Raw genomic sequence first — 19,193 nt, forward strand, 5'->3', positions numbered from 1 at the left:
ACCGAAATAACGCGAGAGCAGAGCGCGCCGTGCTTCTTCTTCTTCTTCTTCTTCTTCGGATTTCTTTAGCGAGGTACAAGCAACAATTTGGTGCCTTAGCTCCATCAACTGATAAGCAGTGTGCACTGGAACAACCCTAAAAAAATCCTCATATCCTCTCAAATAAACGAGTGTGTTTGAATTAATACAGCAGAACGTGAGAACTATACTGACCTCCTCTGTAATATTTAGATGGGATCCAACCTTACTTTCAAAATGTTAATCATTTAAATTCTTTCATGTCTGTATTTCTGACAGTATAAAACGTTCTTTAGCTCTACAGTGTCATCTCCATCAGAATCAGAATCAGAAAAGCTTTATTGCCAAGTACGTTTTTGGACATACAAGGAATCTGTTTTGGCGTAGTCGGTGCAATACAGTACAAATTAAACAGTATAAACATATCTACAATATAATATAAATATATGTGCACAGTTTTAAGTGAGTGAGAGTAAATATAGAGCAGTATTGGGTGCCAGAGCAGTACAACAGTGCAGGTGATCATTGTGCAAGTAAAGCAGGAGACCAAGCTGAGCGTTAATGTAACGCATAGAGTTGCAGGTTACAAGTGTCCTGTCAGCAAAAAAAGGGGGGGGGGAGGAAGGGAGAGTGTCAAGGTGGTTTCCGGGCTTTGTTAACAATGGTAGTCACATTTATCTTTATTATGTTTCCCTATCATAAATAATGTCCTGTTTAATCCCGTGTCCCAATCTGGGACGTGATATGGCCATTTCTTCCATCCATTTTCTTCTAGCACTCCTCTTTTCTCCTGTTTTCCATTTAATTCTATTAACCCCTCGACCATTTCTTCCTTTCTTTCCATTGTTTCTTGCCATCTTTCCCGTATTTTCTTCTTTATGATGCTATTTACTTCTGTTCGACTGAATTTGATATCTTTTTCAATGACAATGCTTCTGGTAGACAGAATTTCCATCACCGCGTTGTGTTTTAAAAGTTTTAAAAGACAGATGTCAGTGTTGGAACATTATCGTTGTTTTACATTAAGAAATGTGGTAGTGAAAATCGCATTGTTATAATTTAAAAAAAATATTTTAAATTACCTAGATTGCCAAGCCTGTTTTGTGGGAAATTATCTGATATTGCAAAACAGACGTCCCATATAAATTCATAAATCAACTGAATTGAGCCATTTCTGTGGTGTGAATTGAACAAATGTCGCATTGTAAGTTAATTCCCAGCCTCATTTACATGAAACTCTAATTAAGATGTGTAAAAATATGCAAAATGCTGTCCGAGCTACCGCACCCTGTTGGCGTTCAGACGCCTCGGAGCCCCTCCGGTCCTTGGAGCCCGGAAGCAATCACACACTCTATCTAAAGACTCTTAAATGGACGACTCTCATACAGTTTCTAACTTTTAGCTCTTTTAATCTAAATTAAGGCAGAGGAGTGATTACAGACAGGCGCGTAGTTAGACCTGGGCTTCGGGGGCTGAAGCCCCGGATGTTTTCTGAATAGCCCCGGACTTCTTGATAGAAGAAATTTAGAAGTATTAAAAAGATGCAGTCACAAAATAGTATTGGACTTCACATTTTTATTTAAGAACAATATGATTATTTTTAAAATTTTGTTGCATATAATCACGTCCCGCTCCACCTAACTTGACAATGAGTTAAAAGGAGAAGACAAAGAATATTTATTTGCGCACTGCTGGTGCCTCGAATGCGCAACTACGCGCACAACCAGAGACGGACTCCATTCTGGAGAAGTCCAGAACAGCAGTTTACTCCAGGTCGACCTGCCTCCTTCATTACCTGAAAAGTTACACTGAGCGGCTCAAACAGGGATCATTTCAGAGCAACCGTGGAGCCAACCAGAGAGTGGGAACCTGGTGGTTGTGTGTTCAGGAACAAGTGGAAGTAGAGCGGTATAACCCAGGAGAAGATACCTGAATGCTGACTCTGAATGGGCTAATTGTAAAATACAGCTAATCACTTACTCACCCAGTAAGACATGAGGTGGAGGTTCACTCTAATGAGCAACATCAGGGTCATGATGAGGGACTTTCACCTGAGCTAAAGGTGAAGTTAAATGATCTGTGATAGAAAACAGTAGCAACCTTCTCTGTGACCTTCTAGCTGGATTTGTATCATGATGTGTCAATATCTGGTCCTTTAATTCAGTCAAAATAAAAACATTTAATCCTAATGTAGCTGAACACATTAAAAGGTCCTTCAGATCAACACATTGATCTCATGGCTGCAGCCAGTCCTGATAGTCTAGTTCTACATGTAGACAGAAAAAAGTGTTGCTCAATAAACCAGGAAAATATCTCCTGGTTCCAGTAAGACGTAGAAACTGCAAAAGTAAGCCTCCCTCTTTTCTTTCATATCTTCTGTGCTGATTCTAAACATAAAGCTCTGGGTTTAAAGATGCTGTATAATTAAGAAATAAATCATAGCAATTAATCACAAGTGGACCATTGATTAGTTAACTATTTTATTTTTCTGAATTACACATTAAATATTATATAAACTAAACTAATTAAACAATGATACAGTTTTCCTGAAGGTGAGACATACATAACATATGTATACGGTTATTAATAACTGTAATATTAGTACTGATAAGGTCCAGGATGAGGCTCTATGCTATATTTTAAATACCACAACTTAACACCCTTTCCTCTCAAAGTGTTTAATAGTAAGAACTGCACTAATGTCTCACATGCAGAACAAAAGACTGTGTTGAAAAATGTTTCATTCATTATTTTTGGCTGGCCAAATTTCTTCAGAAGTGGAATGAAGGGCTGAAAAGATGGCAATAAAAGAGAACAGGTTCATAAAAGAAGGAACAATTTTAATAAAATGTTTCGAAAGCTCTTGGCATAATAAAATAAATGTCCGACTAAGATTTAGGAAAATCAACTTTATACCACTTTCCTTTTTTGAAATATAAGAATAAAGGCAATGGAGCCTCAGGAGTGGAACACTTTGATGAGAATGTAACATTTAAAAAAGGTCATTTATGTAGATGACAAAATAAGCTCATTTATCTGGCCCATAGTAATCATCTCTGAGTTTAAGAAAAACTTTTGCCAGCAAAAATTCAGATTAAGTTCTTTTCTAAATATCTCAAAATGTGTCATTATTTGCTTCAGCAAAATGGTTTTTCATCAGACCTAAACTCTGTTTCTTCTTGTCCTTCATTCAGCCTCTAACAAAAATAAAAAGTAAAATAAAAAAATAAAAAATTGCAAACCTTTTTTGTTTGATTCACAATAATTTAAATTCAGTCTAAAACCAGCTGAGACAGAGAACTGGTACAATATGTCCTATATTGTTTTAATTTTATTTTAAATTACCTATAAATTGTCTTATTGAAATATAAATATTTTGGATTTGGGCTAAAACCGCCAATGTTTTGAGACCCTAAAAACGCCCCTGATTACAGAGATCAACGCTGAGGCTCCCCTCTCGGACTGTCGCTGTCTGTTAGAGGATGACGAAGAGCCTCAATAGAAGGTCACATACAGGTTTTATATCTGGTACTCCAATGCAATGGATGTTCCGTCCCTCAGTGATTATCAGTAGACTATGTGTCACCATTGTGGTGTTTATCTGTTAGATTGTATAGTAGCGGGTGTCCATCCTTAATTTAAGTGTGCCGTGGCTTTCTAATCAACCCAGTTATACCAGCTGCTCCACTATCAGCCCCAGTGCCTCAGCTTCAGGTCATTTATGACAAACGTTGGGCCATTTATCCTTGTACTGTATGTCTATGAGCATTCTTATCCTATTCTAACAAAAGGGAGACATTAGAACTTATATTTTATATCACTATGGTATAAATGGGAAAAACAGCTATGAGTCATATTAATAATGGTTATTCCTAACCATGCTTAGAAATAAAATAATCTTGTGCTTTAATAACATTGTATCACACAGTAAATTTAAGAAAAATACAATCATTCACCTGAGTACATTTTCTTCAGTGGAAGAAAAATTCCATGTTAAAAGACAATTAAGTTTAAAAAACTAACTAAAAGCACTATTGTTAGTGTTGTTACTGTTGTTATTTTGCAAAACACCTTTTTACCAGGGCTGCACGGTGGCACAGTTGGTAGCACTGTTGCCTTGCAGCAGTCCTGGGTTCGACTCCCAGCGGGGGTCTTTCTGCATGGAGTGTGCATGCTCCCCGTGCATGCATGAGTTCTCACCGGGTACTCCGGATTCCTTTCACAGTCCAAAGACATGCCTGTTAAGTTAATTGGTCTCTCCAAATTTCCCTTAGGTGTGTGAATGAGAGTGTGCAAGGTTGTTTGTGTGTTGCCCTGTGATGGACTGGCGACCAGTCCAGGGTGAACCCTGCCTCCCCCCCATAGACTGCTGGAGATAAGCACCAGCTTCCCTGTGACTCACTATGGAAGAAGCGGTATAGAAAATGACTGACTGACCTTTTTACCAATCGGACATCACTTAATCTTCTAAGATTTCACAAAGTTGGCACTGAGAGAGCGAAACAGAGATCTGTGACCATTTATCTTTGCACAATCTCTGTAGATCATCAGATTTTTTTTGTCCTCTTTTATGCTTTATCTCTGCACCTCAACAGGTTCATTTTTGGATTCAGAGCTGGGGACTGAGATGGCCATGGAAAAATGTAGATTAGACCACTGATGGATGAATATATAGATCCTCAATTTACATCTCTGATTTCCTGAGATACGTCCCTCATCAAAATCTGAAGTCCTTAATTCAATTTAATTCACTTGGTGTATAAAGCGCCATCTCAAGGCACTTTTACAAAGTCAATTCAATCGAATCAGACAGATTTCAAGTCAGGCACAGACATTTCAATTAATCCGAACTATCAAAGTCAGATTCAGTTTATTATTCAAACTGGTTAAAAAGTTTTTCTATCTAAGGAAACCCAGCAGATTGCATCCAGTCAGTGACTTGCAGGATTCCCTCCTCCTGGATGAGCATGTCATCCAGGACAGTCACTGGCGTTGTCTTTGCAGCAATCCCTCATACTGAGCATGCATGTAGCGACAGTGGAGAGGAAAAACTCCCTTTTAACAGGAAGAAACCTCCAGCAGAACCAGGCTCAGTGTGAGCGGCCATCTGCCACGACCGACTGGGGGTTTGAGAGAACAGAGCAGAGACACAAAGAGAACAAAGAAGTACAGAAGCACTGACGGACTGTATAACCAGTCTTGACCGAGGACCAAGAGTGCCTGAGCATTTTCAGCCAGAGGATCTGTTCTGTGAAACAATCTTTATGTGTAGATTATCCTTTCTGAAGACATGTTTTAATTTGCAGACTTTTACTGTGCCTCCATATTGACCTTTAACTGTGTTGTGGATGGTTTAATTTTTATTCCAGATTTTAATTTTAAATAAATTGTTTTTTTACTTTTTTTCCTAATTGAAACTTTTGATTACTTTACTACACAACTTTGGAGGGTTTTTTTTTTATGTTTTATTTTTTCTCTTCTTAACAGTTTTTTTTTCTTACTTATGGTTTAAAAGGTGCCATATAAATAAGACTTATTATATTGTTATCATTATAAGACTTATTGCAAACCACCTATTCGGGGGGCAGATAAGGAAGACATACGTGAGAACAGAAGAAAATGAGTTAATTAAAAAAATAAAAATGGAGCTAATAAAGAATATTATTTTATTGGAAAATATCAAAATGCATTTATTTTGCTATGGTCTATCTGCTCATTCAAACAGCTGACTAACTCTATGGAAAGTTTTTTTCTCCAAGACTTGCAGCTCATTTTTCGTTAGAAAGAAAACAAACAAAACGAAGAAATTGGACCAGCACACCAACTTCTATTTGCTTCATGAAAGTGGATACGTTCCAGATTCGTGTTTTATGAGCGTGCAGCGCATGCGCAGTGTAGAGGGGGTGCACCGGGACAGGGGGAGAGGCTGCAGGGCGTTTCTATAAAAGCTCTGAGCTTCAGATATGTAGAAAGGTGGGGCCGAGCCACAAAGCATGGACAGGATCCGAATGCGTCGAGTGGCCAACTGAACGCTAACAACTGCAGTTCAAGGAGACAGATAGAAAGGTAGGTTTAACATGAACTTTCTAAATCAGTGTGTTGTAGTTGCAGCGCGTAGAAGAGCGAAGCTAAAAATGCTTTCTCTGGAAGCTTTCTTTACAGGAAGTTCGTGAAACGAATTCGAAAACTTCCAAACAATCTTCTGCAGCAAGAGTGACCTCTGTCTTTAATAATTTTTCTTTCTGGACCATGACAAAAAAAAAAAAAAAAAAAAAAAAAAAAACACAAACAAGACAAATGCAAAAAGAAAACATTTTGGGAAAATACAGCACTCATATTTCCGGGTTTCCTTTAATGTCATGTCTATTTTCCTGCGCACTTCATACGTGCCGCGGATGTAAATTTTGAGGACACTTTTGAGGGATTATTAATCTGTTCCTACGGGTCAGCAGCCCCCGGGTGCAGGACCACTACTAATCTGTGTTTGCCGTCTGTCTGCCCAAAAAGTTTCAATAAAAGGAAGACTTCAACCCTGCGAACCCGGTTTGTTTGCTCCTATCTTTGATTAGATATAGATAGATAGATTGAATCTTTATGGATACTGTGAGGGTCTAGTTTCTCTGCGGGTCTGTTTTCGTATAGCATAGCAAAGATATATCGGTTGGCTGTAAGCAGTGTTTGGAATATGAGCCCTGCATGCAGAAATACCCCGGAGGCAGTCAGATGGCTCAGACTTGACTTCACACTCCCACACTGTCTATCTGCATGTTGTGCCTGGCTTTGCGGTGGGAAGGAAGATGCCTCGGCCACTCAGACATGCATCAGCAGGAAAGTAGTGACAGACACTGTATGTGGAAGGTCTGGTTGGCCTTAAAAGATTTGAATGGCTGCTCACATAGTAGTTTTTGTGGTTTTCTTTCTAGATCTCGGGTTATTTATCCACCTTTTATGAAATCAGTCTACATGTTCTCAGTGCTGTTTAGATTGCATAATGGCTGTGCCTCACTGAGAGTTGAGTTTGTAGATTACTGAATCTGCAATTCGTTCTTGCAGAAAAATGTTTCCCTTGCCACCAACTGCAACACAAGCCACAAGCATGATCAGTCCAACCAAAAGTGGTTTTTTTTTTTTATTTTTATTTTTTTTCTGGTCAGCTGCTAAATATGTTTCAACAAAACGAACTGTTTTCACTTTCAGAAGGCTAGTTGCCAGTATTGTGGTTGGGATATACGGCTTCCTCCAGTGAAGCTGCGCAGACATATCTACACAGTCAAGTGGTCAGGGGCCAAGGCAAGGCTGCACGATATACTGTGAATATATCATCATCAAAGCGCATTAGTTGGCTAATATACAGTCGTTCAAAAAACTGGAATATAATTTGAAAAGTTCATAACTATAGTTTAAGTCTATATAATGAAACACATTATATGGATTACTTACACAGACGGATGTTTTCAAGCCTTTATTTCTGTTAATTATGATGATTTTCTGCGGAAAGCAAATGAAAACACAGCATTTTAGATCAGAATATTACACCATACCAATAAAAAAGCATTTAATACAGAAATGTGGGCTTCTGGAAAAGTGTTTAATACATGCTTAAAGGTTATTTTCAATAGGTACTTTTTTATTCTGACAAACAAGCTTTGTCAGAGCGCACATGCTAATTTATTGAATAAGAAATTGTTACGAAATTGCATTTTACATGCTAATGTAATGTGTAGCTAGTTGAACAGAGTCTCACAGCAGCAGATACTTACACTGGATACAAATGACATTGCCCAAAATGTTAGTGATGGAAGCACAAATGAAAAAGAGAGGAAAGAAGAAAATGGGTCATATATTGCAACTTATCTCATCATTGCAATATTTATCAGTATTATCCCCATAACAACATTTTCCTATTTTTGTGCAGCCCTTGGTGGATCCTAAACATACAGCGAAACAATGGGACGCTTTACATCAAAACAGTAACTTTGTTACAATGGCCTAATCAAACTCCAGACCAAAATTAAACTGAGAGTCTGTGAGCAAGACCTGAAAATTGCTGTTGAACAAAACCTCTAGTTGTCTCTGGTCGTCCTAAGGTGTGCAAAGCCGATCCATCCAGAAGACGTACAGCTATAACTGCAGCAAAAGGTGGTTTGACAAACCGTTGGTGGGCAGAATAAAAATGCATGACGCACGTTTCCGAATTTCATTTGTAAGACATTTTAAAAACTTCACAATAATGTACTGCTTTGTGTTGGTCTGTCACATAAAACCCCCACAAAATACATGGATGTTTGTGGTTGTGACATTCAAGGGGCACAAATACCTTTACACAGCACTCCATAGTGCTTGTGCTTCCTCCCAGTAGTTAGACTGTAGTTGCTTGCATGCTTGACTGTATTGCCTGCCTCTTGTCATCTCCCATAAATCTCATCACCCGCACTGAGGTGTGACACTGTGGCTCTCATGTGAGATGAAATAAAATATGAATCGCATCTGGATTTAACTCGTGCAGGGCAGAGGTCACCTTGATAACATGCAGCAGGTATAAAACCACTGCATGTTCTAATCTGGCCCTAAAGATTGTAATGTTAATCCTTGCTCCTATTGGCTCCTGATTTTTCTTTCATGACCATTGCTGTCATTAAAAATATTCATTTAAAGATTTAAAATAAACACACGGACGACGTCTTCTCTCTGCAGACAGCATCACTGAAATGTATTTTGCATATCAAATGCTCTGGATCTACTATGAGCAGCACAGCCTCAGTCTTCAATGCCATTGTGTTGTGCTTTCACATCTCTGCACTGGTGGGGTGACATTTATGATTTTCATGATTCATTTAGTTTAAGACTGGTTACAATGAAATATTTATAATGCTCAAGTGAAGGAGGAATTATTTTTGTTTTGGATTTTAGACAAGGGGTATGTCAGATGGAGCTCTTCATGTCATGAGTTTGCTTTTGTGAAGCGTCCTGATTAGTTCCCGCTGTTACGTTCTTTAAAGTAGAATGGAGACTGTATGTTAAAGAGCAACATTTTTCATCGTGCCTTCAGGGTTCCTGTAATCTGTCTTTGCAGAGATATGTTGTGCTAAAAAAAATCCTTCCTCCCGGGCTCATGGTCTGCTGCATCCACAGTAAAGAGTGCTTATTCTACCAAGTGTTGGTGTGGTATCACCTGAGTGCTGTAAATGCTGCCTTTATAGTCTTATGTGCCCTTAAATTATTTATGGATGACACGCATAAAATAAACAGCATACATAGTGCTGCTGTCTTCTGTAGGCATTTTCTTCTGTCTTGCTCATTTGCAGATGATGGCAAAAATGTGTACTTGTGCCAAATGTCTTTGTAGTATTTAGTGCAGAGCTGGTCTTTACCGAATTCTAAAATAATTTTAAATCCAACGTCAAGTGTATACATTTATTCAAATAAGATAAAGTCAAAATTGAGTTGCTGTGTGCGGCCAAAACTTTGTACACTGTGAACCAATAGCTTGTCGAGCCACCGTAAGCAGCAATAACTCTTATTTTCTATGACTTTGAGTCACTCTAGTCATTGTGTAGGAATTTAGGCCCCTTCAGCATTTTTTAGTGTTTATTCACTTAGGTGATGTTTGCAGACTTTCCTTTGATTTTAGATGTAAGACAGATTCTGTTGCATTTAGCTATAGAATACTTCTTGCACACTTCATATATGCAGCAGATGCATGACTTTAAGGCTCTTAAAGTTCATGGGTGACTCAGTGACTGAAAGGTTCTCAGGTCCTGTGGCTACAAAACAATTTAAGATTAATGAGCCTCCCACTTCCATGCTTGACAGGTGGCAATGCTGTGTATTATGGTCGAACATCTGTACTTTGACCTTATCTCTCAAAAGCACAGAGAAAGTCCTGGTGTTCATTTAGGTGGAACTTTGAAAAACCTTTTTATATCGTTTTTAGAGAGAATAGGCTTTCTAATGGCTGCTCTTCCAACAAGCCATACTTGAGCTAAATGAGACAAGTAGAGTCTATAATATAATTCTTGAGCTTTTTTGTGATTTCTTGAACTATTTCATAGTCTGACATTGCCAAGAAATTGCTGGCAACTGTCTCAGATGTTTTTCTTTTTTTTTTTTTTTTATTAGCCCTTCCCACTGTAGAATGCTGTTAATTTATTTGGAAACTACCTTATATCCTTTTGTAGTTTGAGGGCCACAAATGGCAGCTTTCCTAAAGCCATTGCCGATGTCTTTCTGCCTTGGCATTGAGTTAGCACACACCTGTATGTATTAGGCTAGTAAACTGGCAAAACTTCTAGTTTTATAAAGTGTGGATCCTTGAATTTAGATTTAAACAATCATGTGTCCTGATTTGCAAGGCCCTAAAATGGAAAGAGGGTGTTCTGCTTTCTTTCCATGAATAATCATGTAGCTCTGATACAAGCGTTTTGTTTATTTATTTGTAGCTGTTTATTTCTACCAGTGGTTCTAGAGGGGGAAACTTGGTGCTGCAGCTCCCAAGAACATCTTTCACTAAAGTGGGTCATTGTAATGGGTATGGCTTGCAGCAAGTGGTGGAAAACTGTTACAAAATTGACTAAGCTTTGTTTTAGCCAGCACTAGCTGCTTTTATGCTGAGCTGCTTCTGTGACGGCAAGGTTTGTGTTCAAACAGGAAGCGGTGTTGGAGAGAAGAGAAAGTCAGAAAAAAAGAAACCAACATGGTAAAAATAAATGCACACCTCTTTGTCAGTGTGAGATAAATAGCTGGGAAGATGCAAATCAAAGGACAAAGAAGCGCATGAACTGAGATGAGCTGTTTTTTCGCAGCTCCAGTTCTGTCACAATATTCTGCAGCCCTGATGACACTAAATGGTTTTGCTTAATTAAAGATTCTGAAAGAGCTTTTGCTTGTTCTGGTTCGTTGTCCTTTGCTGTTAACACCAAGCCCATCTATCTAAGCACGCTGAGTAAGCTGCATACACTACGTGGGTTGTTTCTGACGTTTTGTGCACGTTTATCGCTGTACCGAAGAAGCAGCACAGATTTGCCTTTTGTGTTTAATCCTTTTTGGTATCCGTAGCATGAATGCAAGTTGTGGTTAACTAAAGAAACTCTGACTTATGAAAAATGTCTTGCCTGTGTTTATAGAAGTTTGTAGCTGCTGCCTTAAGAGATGTGCATGGACTTGTTTTACTGCATTCTGTTTGAGCTCAGGTTCTTATGTTGTTTTTTTATTTCTTTTATTTTAGGTTTTATCAGCTGGTGCTAAAAGGAAAACGAAATCCTATCAATATATTAGTTGCTGCTCCTGTCGCTGGGATCTCGTGTGGAGACACTGCGCCTCTCCTGTGAAAACTTTGACAGTCAGATCCTGTTTGGTTCAAAGCTTTAAGCAGCTGGCTGAATGTGAAACACAATCCTCCTCTCATCAATACTTAATAGCTTTCTAATGGCAGCTTGTGATTCCTTTTAATTTATGATTTAGGCTCAAAGCTATTACAGCACTTCACACATTCACATTATAAGTGCTGCCAGAGTGCTTTTTATAAAAAGCTGTTGATGCCATAGGTCACTGCTGCCTCCTGAAGAATTGGTCCTTATTATCATACTATTTTACTTTTGAATAACCATCATTAAAAGAGTTATAGTCAACCATCAGGATGGCGGAGGCACCCATTTTTGCCGCCGGCATGGCCGCCAAGCTCAGGAGTCAGTGGGATCGTGACGGAGGCCTCGGACAGAACGACAACGCATTGAAGTTTCTGGGTCAGGACTACGAGTCTCTCAGAGCACAGTGCCTCCAGAGTGGGAAACTGTTTGAGGACCATTTGTTTCCCTGCACCCCGTCATCTCTGGGATTCAAGGAGCTCGGCCCCAGATCCGCCAAGACCAGCGGAATCCGCTGGATGAGGCCTACGGTAAGAAAGAGGGGAACTCGGGGTAGATCTTTACTGGATGGTTGGTGTTAATCGTCCTGACTTTTAAGAATGTAGCAAAAATGCACTCATTAGTTTCATCTTAATGTCCCACCCTGTAGTTGACCTCCATGTTTTTTTTTTTTTTTTAAAGCAAACGGTCCTAAAATGCTGTACTTTTCAGATGTTTAAAATGCTTGCAGAATCTTTTGCACAAGCATCAATAAGCTTGTCCACCAAGACTTTAAAGCCAGATTTTCAGTCCAATGTTGATCGCAACAATGCTTATCAGAATTTTTCAACCTTTTTTTTTAACTTTTTCCATATTTTTGTCACGTTACAACCACAAAATGTTTTAGGTGGATTTGAATGTGTTTAAACCAACATATAAAAATCTGAAAAATGTGATGCACATTTGTATTAACCCCCTTTGATTCAGTAGTGTGAAGAACCACTTGCCATGGCAATTAAAGCTGCAACTCTTTATTTATTTATTTATTTATTGTTTTTTTTTTAAGTAAATCTAATTTTTGCCAATTCTTCTGTGCAAAGTTCAGACTGAACGTGGGACCTTTTATGAGCATCCATTTTCAAATTCTGCTTCAAATACTCATTTGGATTTAGTTCTGGACTTTAACTGGCCCATTCTAACACAAAAAACTTCTTTAATCTAAACCATTCTATGCCACGTCTGGTTGAATGATTATGGTTGTTGTCCTGCTGAAAGGTGAACCACAACCCCAGTCTATATTATTTTTACATTTGGAGCCTTTAACCAGTTTTTTTTGCTAACTGAACAGGTTAAAGCTGCCACCGCCATGCTTTACAGTTGGACGGTGTGTTCAGGGTGATATGCCGGGTTGGTTTCCACTACAGATAGCTTTTTGCATGCAAACGTAAGAAGTCTTCACAGAACAACTTGATTTTTGCTGAAGTTGACTTGCACAAAGTGGGAGTTTGTTCACTAATTTGGTGACTTCGGAAGGCAGTTGGTTGCACTTATTTTTCAGGTATATCGGGGGAAAAAAGGGGCAGAATACAAATGCATGCCAAACAATTTAGTTTGTTACTGTACTACATTATGTTGGGCTGTCACCTAATAGCCCAGTTAAAGACATTAACGTTTGTGGTAGTAACTTAAATGTAGAAAATTGTGTCAATGCTATTTCAAGGCTCTGTAGATAATAGGGTCATCCTATAAAATCATGGTATTGACTGCTTGATTATAGCTTCTACAGTGATGAATGGATGTTTAGATCCTAAAGTGCATTTTCTTGGCAGCTGTCTGAGCTTCAGCTGATATGGTTAAAAAACACCAAAACTATTCTTAAACTGTATCCAGAAAGTATAGAACAACTGCTTTAATCTTTGCTTGCATTATTGGCCAGTATGAAATATGGCACAGTCCTTGAAAAGCCTACAGATAACTACTAAAATGTCATCCTAACTGTTTTTTGGAGAACCCTGCAAACAGAGGACAGACGTGTCCACTCATTTTTGTATGAGAAACCAGATAAGGACTTTGTAGCACTTTTGTGGTGAAGTCTTCCCCAGGATTTTTTGATTGCTCCTGAAGTAAACTTTGCCCACAGTCATGACTTTTATCTGTTGCCAGGCAACCGTACTTTGAAGCCTGAAACATTGGGGGTTCAGGAAAACCCAATTAGTAGTTCTCTCCTCCAATTCAGGCAGTCTGCAGCATCTTTCCCTCTGTCCCTGTGTCTGTCTCCATCTCTCTCATCCCTGATTACCTTCTCTTTAAAACACCAGAGCTCTTCCTGCAGTCGAGTATATCAGGAGGACACAATGTGATTACAGCAGTCCTGAAGATGGGGTGCTCATTATTGTTTCTGTGCATGTCGTGACTATATTTCAGTAATACTGAGCGAGAAACTGTGATCTGAGCCCCCAGGGTCGTGATTGTCTATGTGACTGCAGCCTTTTATTGCCTCCTGCAGCTTTTGTTTCAGTAGGCTGACCACCGAGAGTGGATGTCCATAAATATGCCATCGACATATTCAAAACTGTCATCTCGATCTCGTCTACCCAAAAAGTTTAATGTTCTATAATGTGTTAGATGGCCTGTAATATTTACTCCATGGTAAGTGGGTCAGGGTAGTCACGCCTTGCTCGAAAAGTATTAGATGTGTGAGGTTGTGGTGCTTTTTCTTTTTCTTTGTGTGGGTAAAAACTGTTGTCTCGCTTTCTGGTATGCTGAACAGATCATTGGTGTACCGTCTTTTCTACATTCAATATTACTCTCTGCCTAACTCTGCTTATAATTTAGGATTTGATATATACTACAGGTCCTTCTCAAAAAATTAGCATATTGTGATAAAGTTCATTATTTTCTATAATGTAATGATGAAAATTTAACATTCATATATTTTAGATTCATTGCACACTAACTGAAATATTTCAGGTCTTTTATTGTCTTAATACGGATGATTTTGGCATACAGCTCATGAAAACCCAAAATTCCTATCTCACAAAATTAGCATATTTCATCCGACCAATAAAATAAAAGTGTTTTTAATACAAACAACGTCAACCTTCAAATAATCATGTACAGTTATGCACTCAATACTTGGTCGGGAATCCTTTGGCAGAAATGACTGCTTCAATGCGGCGTGGCATGGAGGCAATCAGCCTGTGGCACTGCTGAGGTCTTATGGAGGCCCAGGATGCTTCGATAGCGGCCTTTAGCTCATCCAGAGTGTTGGGTCTTGAGTCTCTCAACGTTCTCTTCACAATATCCCACAGATTCTCTATGGGGTTCAGGTCAGGAGAGTTGGCAGGCCAATTGAGCACAGTGATACCATGGTCAGTAAACCATATACCAGTGGTTTTGGCACTGTGAGCAGGTGCCAGGTCGTGCTGAAAAATGAAATCTTCATCTCCATAAAGCTTTTCAGCAGATGGAAGCATGAAGTGCTCCAAAATCTCCTGATAGCTAGCTGCATTGACCCTGCCCTTGATAAAACACAGTGGACCAACACCAGCAGCTGACACGGCACCCCAGACCATCACTGACTGTGGGTACTTGACACTGGACTTCTGGCATTTTGGCATTTCCTTCTCCCCAGTCTTCCTCCAGACTCTGGCACCTTGATTTCCGAATGACATGCAGAATTTGCTTTCATCCGAAAAAAGTACTTTGGACCACTGAGCAACAGTCCAGTGCTGCTTCTCTGTAGCCCAGGTCTGGGGAATGCGGTACCTGTAGCCCATTTCCTGCACACGCCTGTGCACGGTGGCTCTGGATGTTTCTACTCCAGACTCAGTCCACTGCTTCCGCAGGTCCCCCAAGGTCTGGAATCGGCCCTTCTCCACAATCTTCCTCAGGGTCCGGTCACCTCTTCTCGTTGTGCAGCGTTTTCTGCCACACTTTTTCCTTCCCACAGACTTCCCACTGAGGTGCCTTGATACAGCACTCTGGGAACAGCCTATTTGTTCAGAAATTTCTTTCTGTGTCTTACCCTCTTGCTTGAGGGTGTCAATAGTGGCCTTCTGGACAGCAGTCAGGTCGGCAGTCTTACCCATGATTAGGGTTTTGAGTGATGAACCAGGCTGGGAGTTTTAAAGGCCTCAGGAATCTTTTGCAGGTGTTTAGAGTTAACTCGTTGATTCAGATGATTAGGTTCATAGCTCGTTTAGAGACCCTTTTAATAATATGCTAATTTTGTGAGATCTAATGAGAATAGCTGTTATAGCTAATGGCCATTAGTGAGCAAATTTCCATCAAGCAGTAAAATATAAAATGTTTGAGGCCAGTGGTACTACTTGAATATTTGCACAATGCTACTTATATTAGTTTATTTGGTGACTTTGTTGTTGCTCTTGTCTTTGCATGGAAGCACAATATCTTCTGTGTCTGATCAGAATCTTTTACTGATCTCTGGTTCTTGCAAAGCTTTGACTTGCCTGATTTTGATGTTTTTTTTGTTTTTTTTAGCAGATTCTAATTTGTCTTTGGGAAACATAATACATGAAGTAATGACAGCGTTCAAAATATGTTTTTCCAGCCTTCTTTTTGTCAGCAGGCTTTAGTTATTTATACTAGGTACAGAGATGTCTTTGTATGAAAGCCCCTTTGTGTGAGACGACTATTTTAATACAAAGAAAAATTGATCAGTGTTGACAATTTAAGCTTTGTTTAGCATCATATATTAGCAGTTGGCACAAGTAGCATTACTAAAAAAATATTTGCCTTGGGAATTCTTCAGAGAATCTGGATAATGTAGATTTCCACAATGCTACAAACATTTCCAAATCCAGCATGTTTTTTAACGGACTAAAGTTAAAAGCTCAAATGATGTAAAACGGAGCCAATTGGCTGTAATATGTGCAGCCTTCCTGTTGTCTGCCGAAGTCCTGCTCTCTCTCGCTCTGTTGCAATCGGAATGGACCAAAAATGTGTTGTAGAAAATACAGCTTGTGTTTAAACAACTCCTTACTTCTGTGTTGCCTCTGACTTTATGTTAAACATTTCACTGATGCTAGACAAAAAAGCTCACTCATTACCACTTCCACTGCACATGGTGTTACAACAGATGGTAAAAACAAGTGTGGTTAAAAACAAACTGTTACCTCTTCTTTATTAGTAAATAAAAACAGTCATCTTAAACATATTAAACTTTTTCAGTTAAATTCGTTTTTTTTTCAGGGATTTAAGTACTTTTGAGAGCTAATCTCAAATGTCATTTTGCAAGCCTTAAAATTCATGTGCCTGACCTTTTTGAGTGAAAAACAAACTACTACACTGAAAAGTAGTCACAGCTTTTATAATTGGGTGCAACATACTCTAAATTGTTTGTCTTTATTGTCATTATTTTAACTTCTTATTCTTATGCACCACGTAGACCGCTGGTGTGCAATAGTTACAGATAAGCCTGCTTCTCAATGATGGAATAATTAACTTTTTTTGTATCTTTGGTTAAAAAAAAACCAAATGAAAACTTACACTGTGTTGAAGATATCAAAAGTATTTTTCATCATTTCAAATGCATAAGAAACAATCTCTTTTGACTTTGAACTGTGGTCAAATGAGCCATGAGAATAAGAGAAGTTGTAATACTTAAAAAATGAGTCAAAAGGCAAGAATGTGCTAATTTGACTGCTTTGTGTGTTTTCAACAGGAGTTGTGCAGGCAGCCGGAGTTCATTGTAGATGGAGCGACTCGCACAGACATCTGTCAGGGAGCTCTGGGTGAGTCCTAGTGAGAGGACCCACCATCGTTTTACTCTTTTCTCTGCACTTGGAAAAGGAGAAAGTTTAAGGCTTAATCCAGTAGACTAAATAAACATAAACTCGTTGCTAAATGTGGCAAGGTGCACTCTAAACCTGATCAGGAAGCAGTCATAAGTAGAGCTTTCCTTTTTGTTCTCTTGAGCTCCAGATAAAATGGATTTTGAAGAAGCTGCAACACTTATTGAAACTGGGATGGTAGTTAAAATGAATATTATTGTGTATCAAACTAAACCACTGAGCTTAAACAGTCAGTTTAGATTATACAGCGCCAAATGACAAATGATCCGCCAGTGATCCAACTGGGTCCAAATACAATTGAAATCAATCCAATTCATTCCAGTAAAGTCTAATCATATGGTCCGATTCCCATTCAGTTGTGTCCAGTCCAATTCAATTCAGGCTAAGTTACGCAATTAAACAGAAGTGCTGGTCAGGGACTACTTTCTATGCAAAGGAAAAATGGAGAGTACACATAGTTACTGGTAGCAATGGCTCCATCATTGACTCTGGCCAGGGAAAAGACTATAATATCTAAGCACCGAGCCAGCAGTGCTTGCTAGGGTAAAAACGACACACAGTATGCAGAGTTAATGGCAGCAATAGTCCCAACAGTGTCTGACATCACGATGTTTTTTTTTAAAAATGGTTTTATTTAAAAACAAAAAAAAAGTTTGTATCATAGGCAAGGGATCATTATTTGTTTGGGTTGTGTTTTATCTGCCACTGCATCCCTCCCCTTCAAGTGCAATATTAAAGTTAAAATGAATTGCACCAATACTGGTGTTTTTTCTTTTATCCATTACCTCTGTTACCTTATCTCTTAGTCAGCACCCCATTGACACAATACTGCATAAATTTTGTTTTGTAGATTGTCACACCTGTCATTGGTCAACATTTCCTTATGATGTGTCAAAAACACTAAGTTCCTTTTCACATTTGTTTAAGGAAAAAAAAAAAAAAGAACTAGTCTTCCTCTAACAGTTGCAGAAATGATTTGTCTGCAGGGTTTCTACTCATTCAGAACTCTAGACTCTGATCTGTATTTAGTCATCTAAACCTTCCTTCCTTCCAGTTTTGAGTTTTTGCTTGTACCACATGGATACCCTCACCACTGTACACGTCGCCATAAATTCAGTGATGGTTTGTATTTTGTAATTTAAGCATTATATACCTAATTATAAATATTAATTGTCTTTTAACAGCAACAATCACTTATTAAATAGTTGTAAAAACAACCAGGTGATGTTCCTGACTGATGTCCTGACTGAGAGTTGAAATGATCGAAGTTACCTGCCTTTCAGACGACATGTTACAGACGGAGATCTTCTCCATCTTATGTTTTGAACTGACATACTCGACTGAGACTTCATCTTAACTTAATGTATGTTTCCATTTTAATGTCTCTAAATGATCTCGCCCTCCCTGTGTTTTATACCCATCTGGGCATAAGGGAAACTATCTCTCCCATAAACCGCATTCGAAATCTAATTAACAGCTTCTAATATAAGCTGTTATGCAAAATATCAGATGTTCAACAGAGCAGAACAAAGACTTGCATGAGAAACCTAAGCTGGCATGGGTGGTGAAATAAAAACAGTATGTCAGGGTAATCCTCTGAGTTATAAAGAATGCTGTTGCACCACAAAGGCGCAGAGGTTGCCTCTGTAGCTCAAAGCCACAGTGGGAGTCCTACTAATGTTGGCTATAGGTAGTTTGAGTTTCAGAGCTAAACTGAAACTTGGCGCCACTCCCATTTCCAGGAAAAAAAGAAAAAAAAAAAAAAATATATATATATATATATATATATATATATATATATTTGTTTTTTTTTTTTTTTTTTTTTTAGAGACGTCACAGTGCCTTGCTAAAGTATTCACACTCCTTGAACTTTTTCCACATTAAATCTACAAACTTCAATTTATTTTTAGTGTACTTCTAGGTGATTAAAATAAAGTGAATGCACGGATTTTATATTTTTACACAAAAAAAGCTGCCCAGTTTGTGTTTGTGCTGCCCTTTTTAATTAGTCACCCCT

General features: G+C 38.7%; 1 protein-coding gene across 2 annotated transcripts in view; it reads left to right on the forward strand.

Moving 5' to 3' along the window:
- The first annotated feature begins 5,933 nt into the window (after positions 1 to 5,933).
- Positions 5,934 to 19,193, forward strand: part of capn1 (calpain 1) — a 39,392-nt gene continuing 26,132 nt past the window's right edge. The window contains exons 1-3 of one of the 2 annotated variants that reach the window (XM_047385957.1): positions 5,934 to 6,084; positions 11,243 to 11,911; positions 17,047 to 17,116. In XM_047385957.1, coding sequence (XP_047241913.1) covers positions 11,654 to 11,911; positions 17,047 to 17,116 — 328 coding nt within the window. In that variant the 5' untranslated portion in view covers positions 5,934 to 6,084; positions 11,243 to 11,653. Of the gene's footprint in view, positions 6,085 to 10,671; positions 10,715 to 11,242; positions 11,912 to 17,046; positions 17,117 to 19,193 lie in introns of those variants that run through there. The other variant, XM_047385958.1, reaches the window with a different exon arrangement.

The sequence above is a fragment of the Girardinichthys multiradiatus genome, chromosome 14 (assembly GCF_021462225.1).
Source record: "Girardinichthys multiradiatus isolate DD_20200921_A chromosome 14, DD_fGirMul_XY1, whole genome shotgun sequence".
Classification (NCBI taxonomy): Eukaryota; Metazoa; Chordata; class Actinopteri; order Cyprinodontiformes; family Goodeidae; genus Girardinichthys; species Girardinichthys multiradiatus.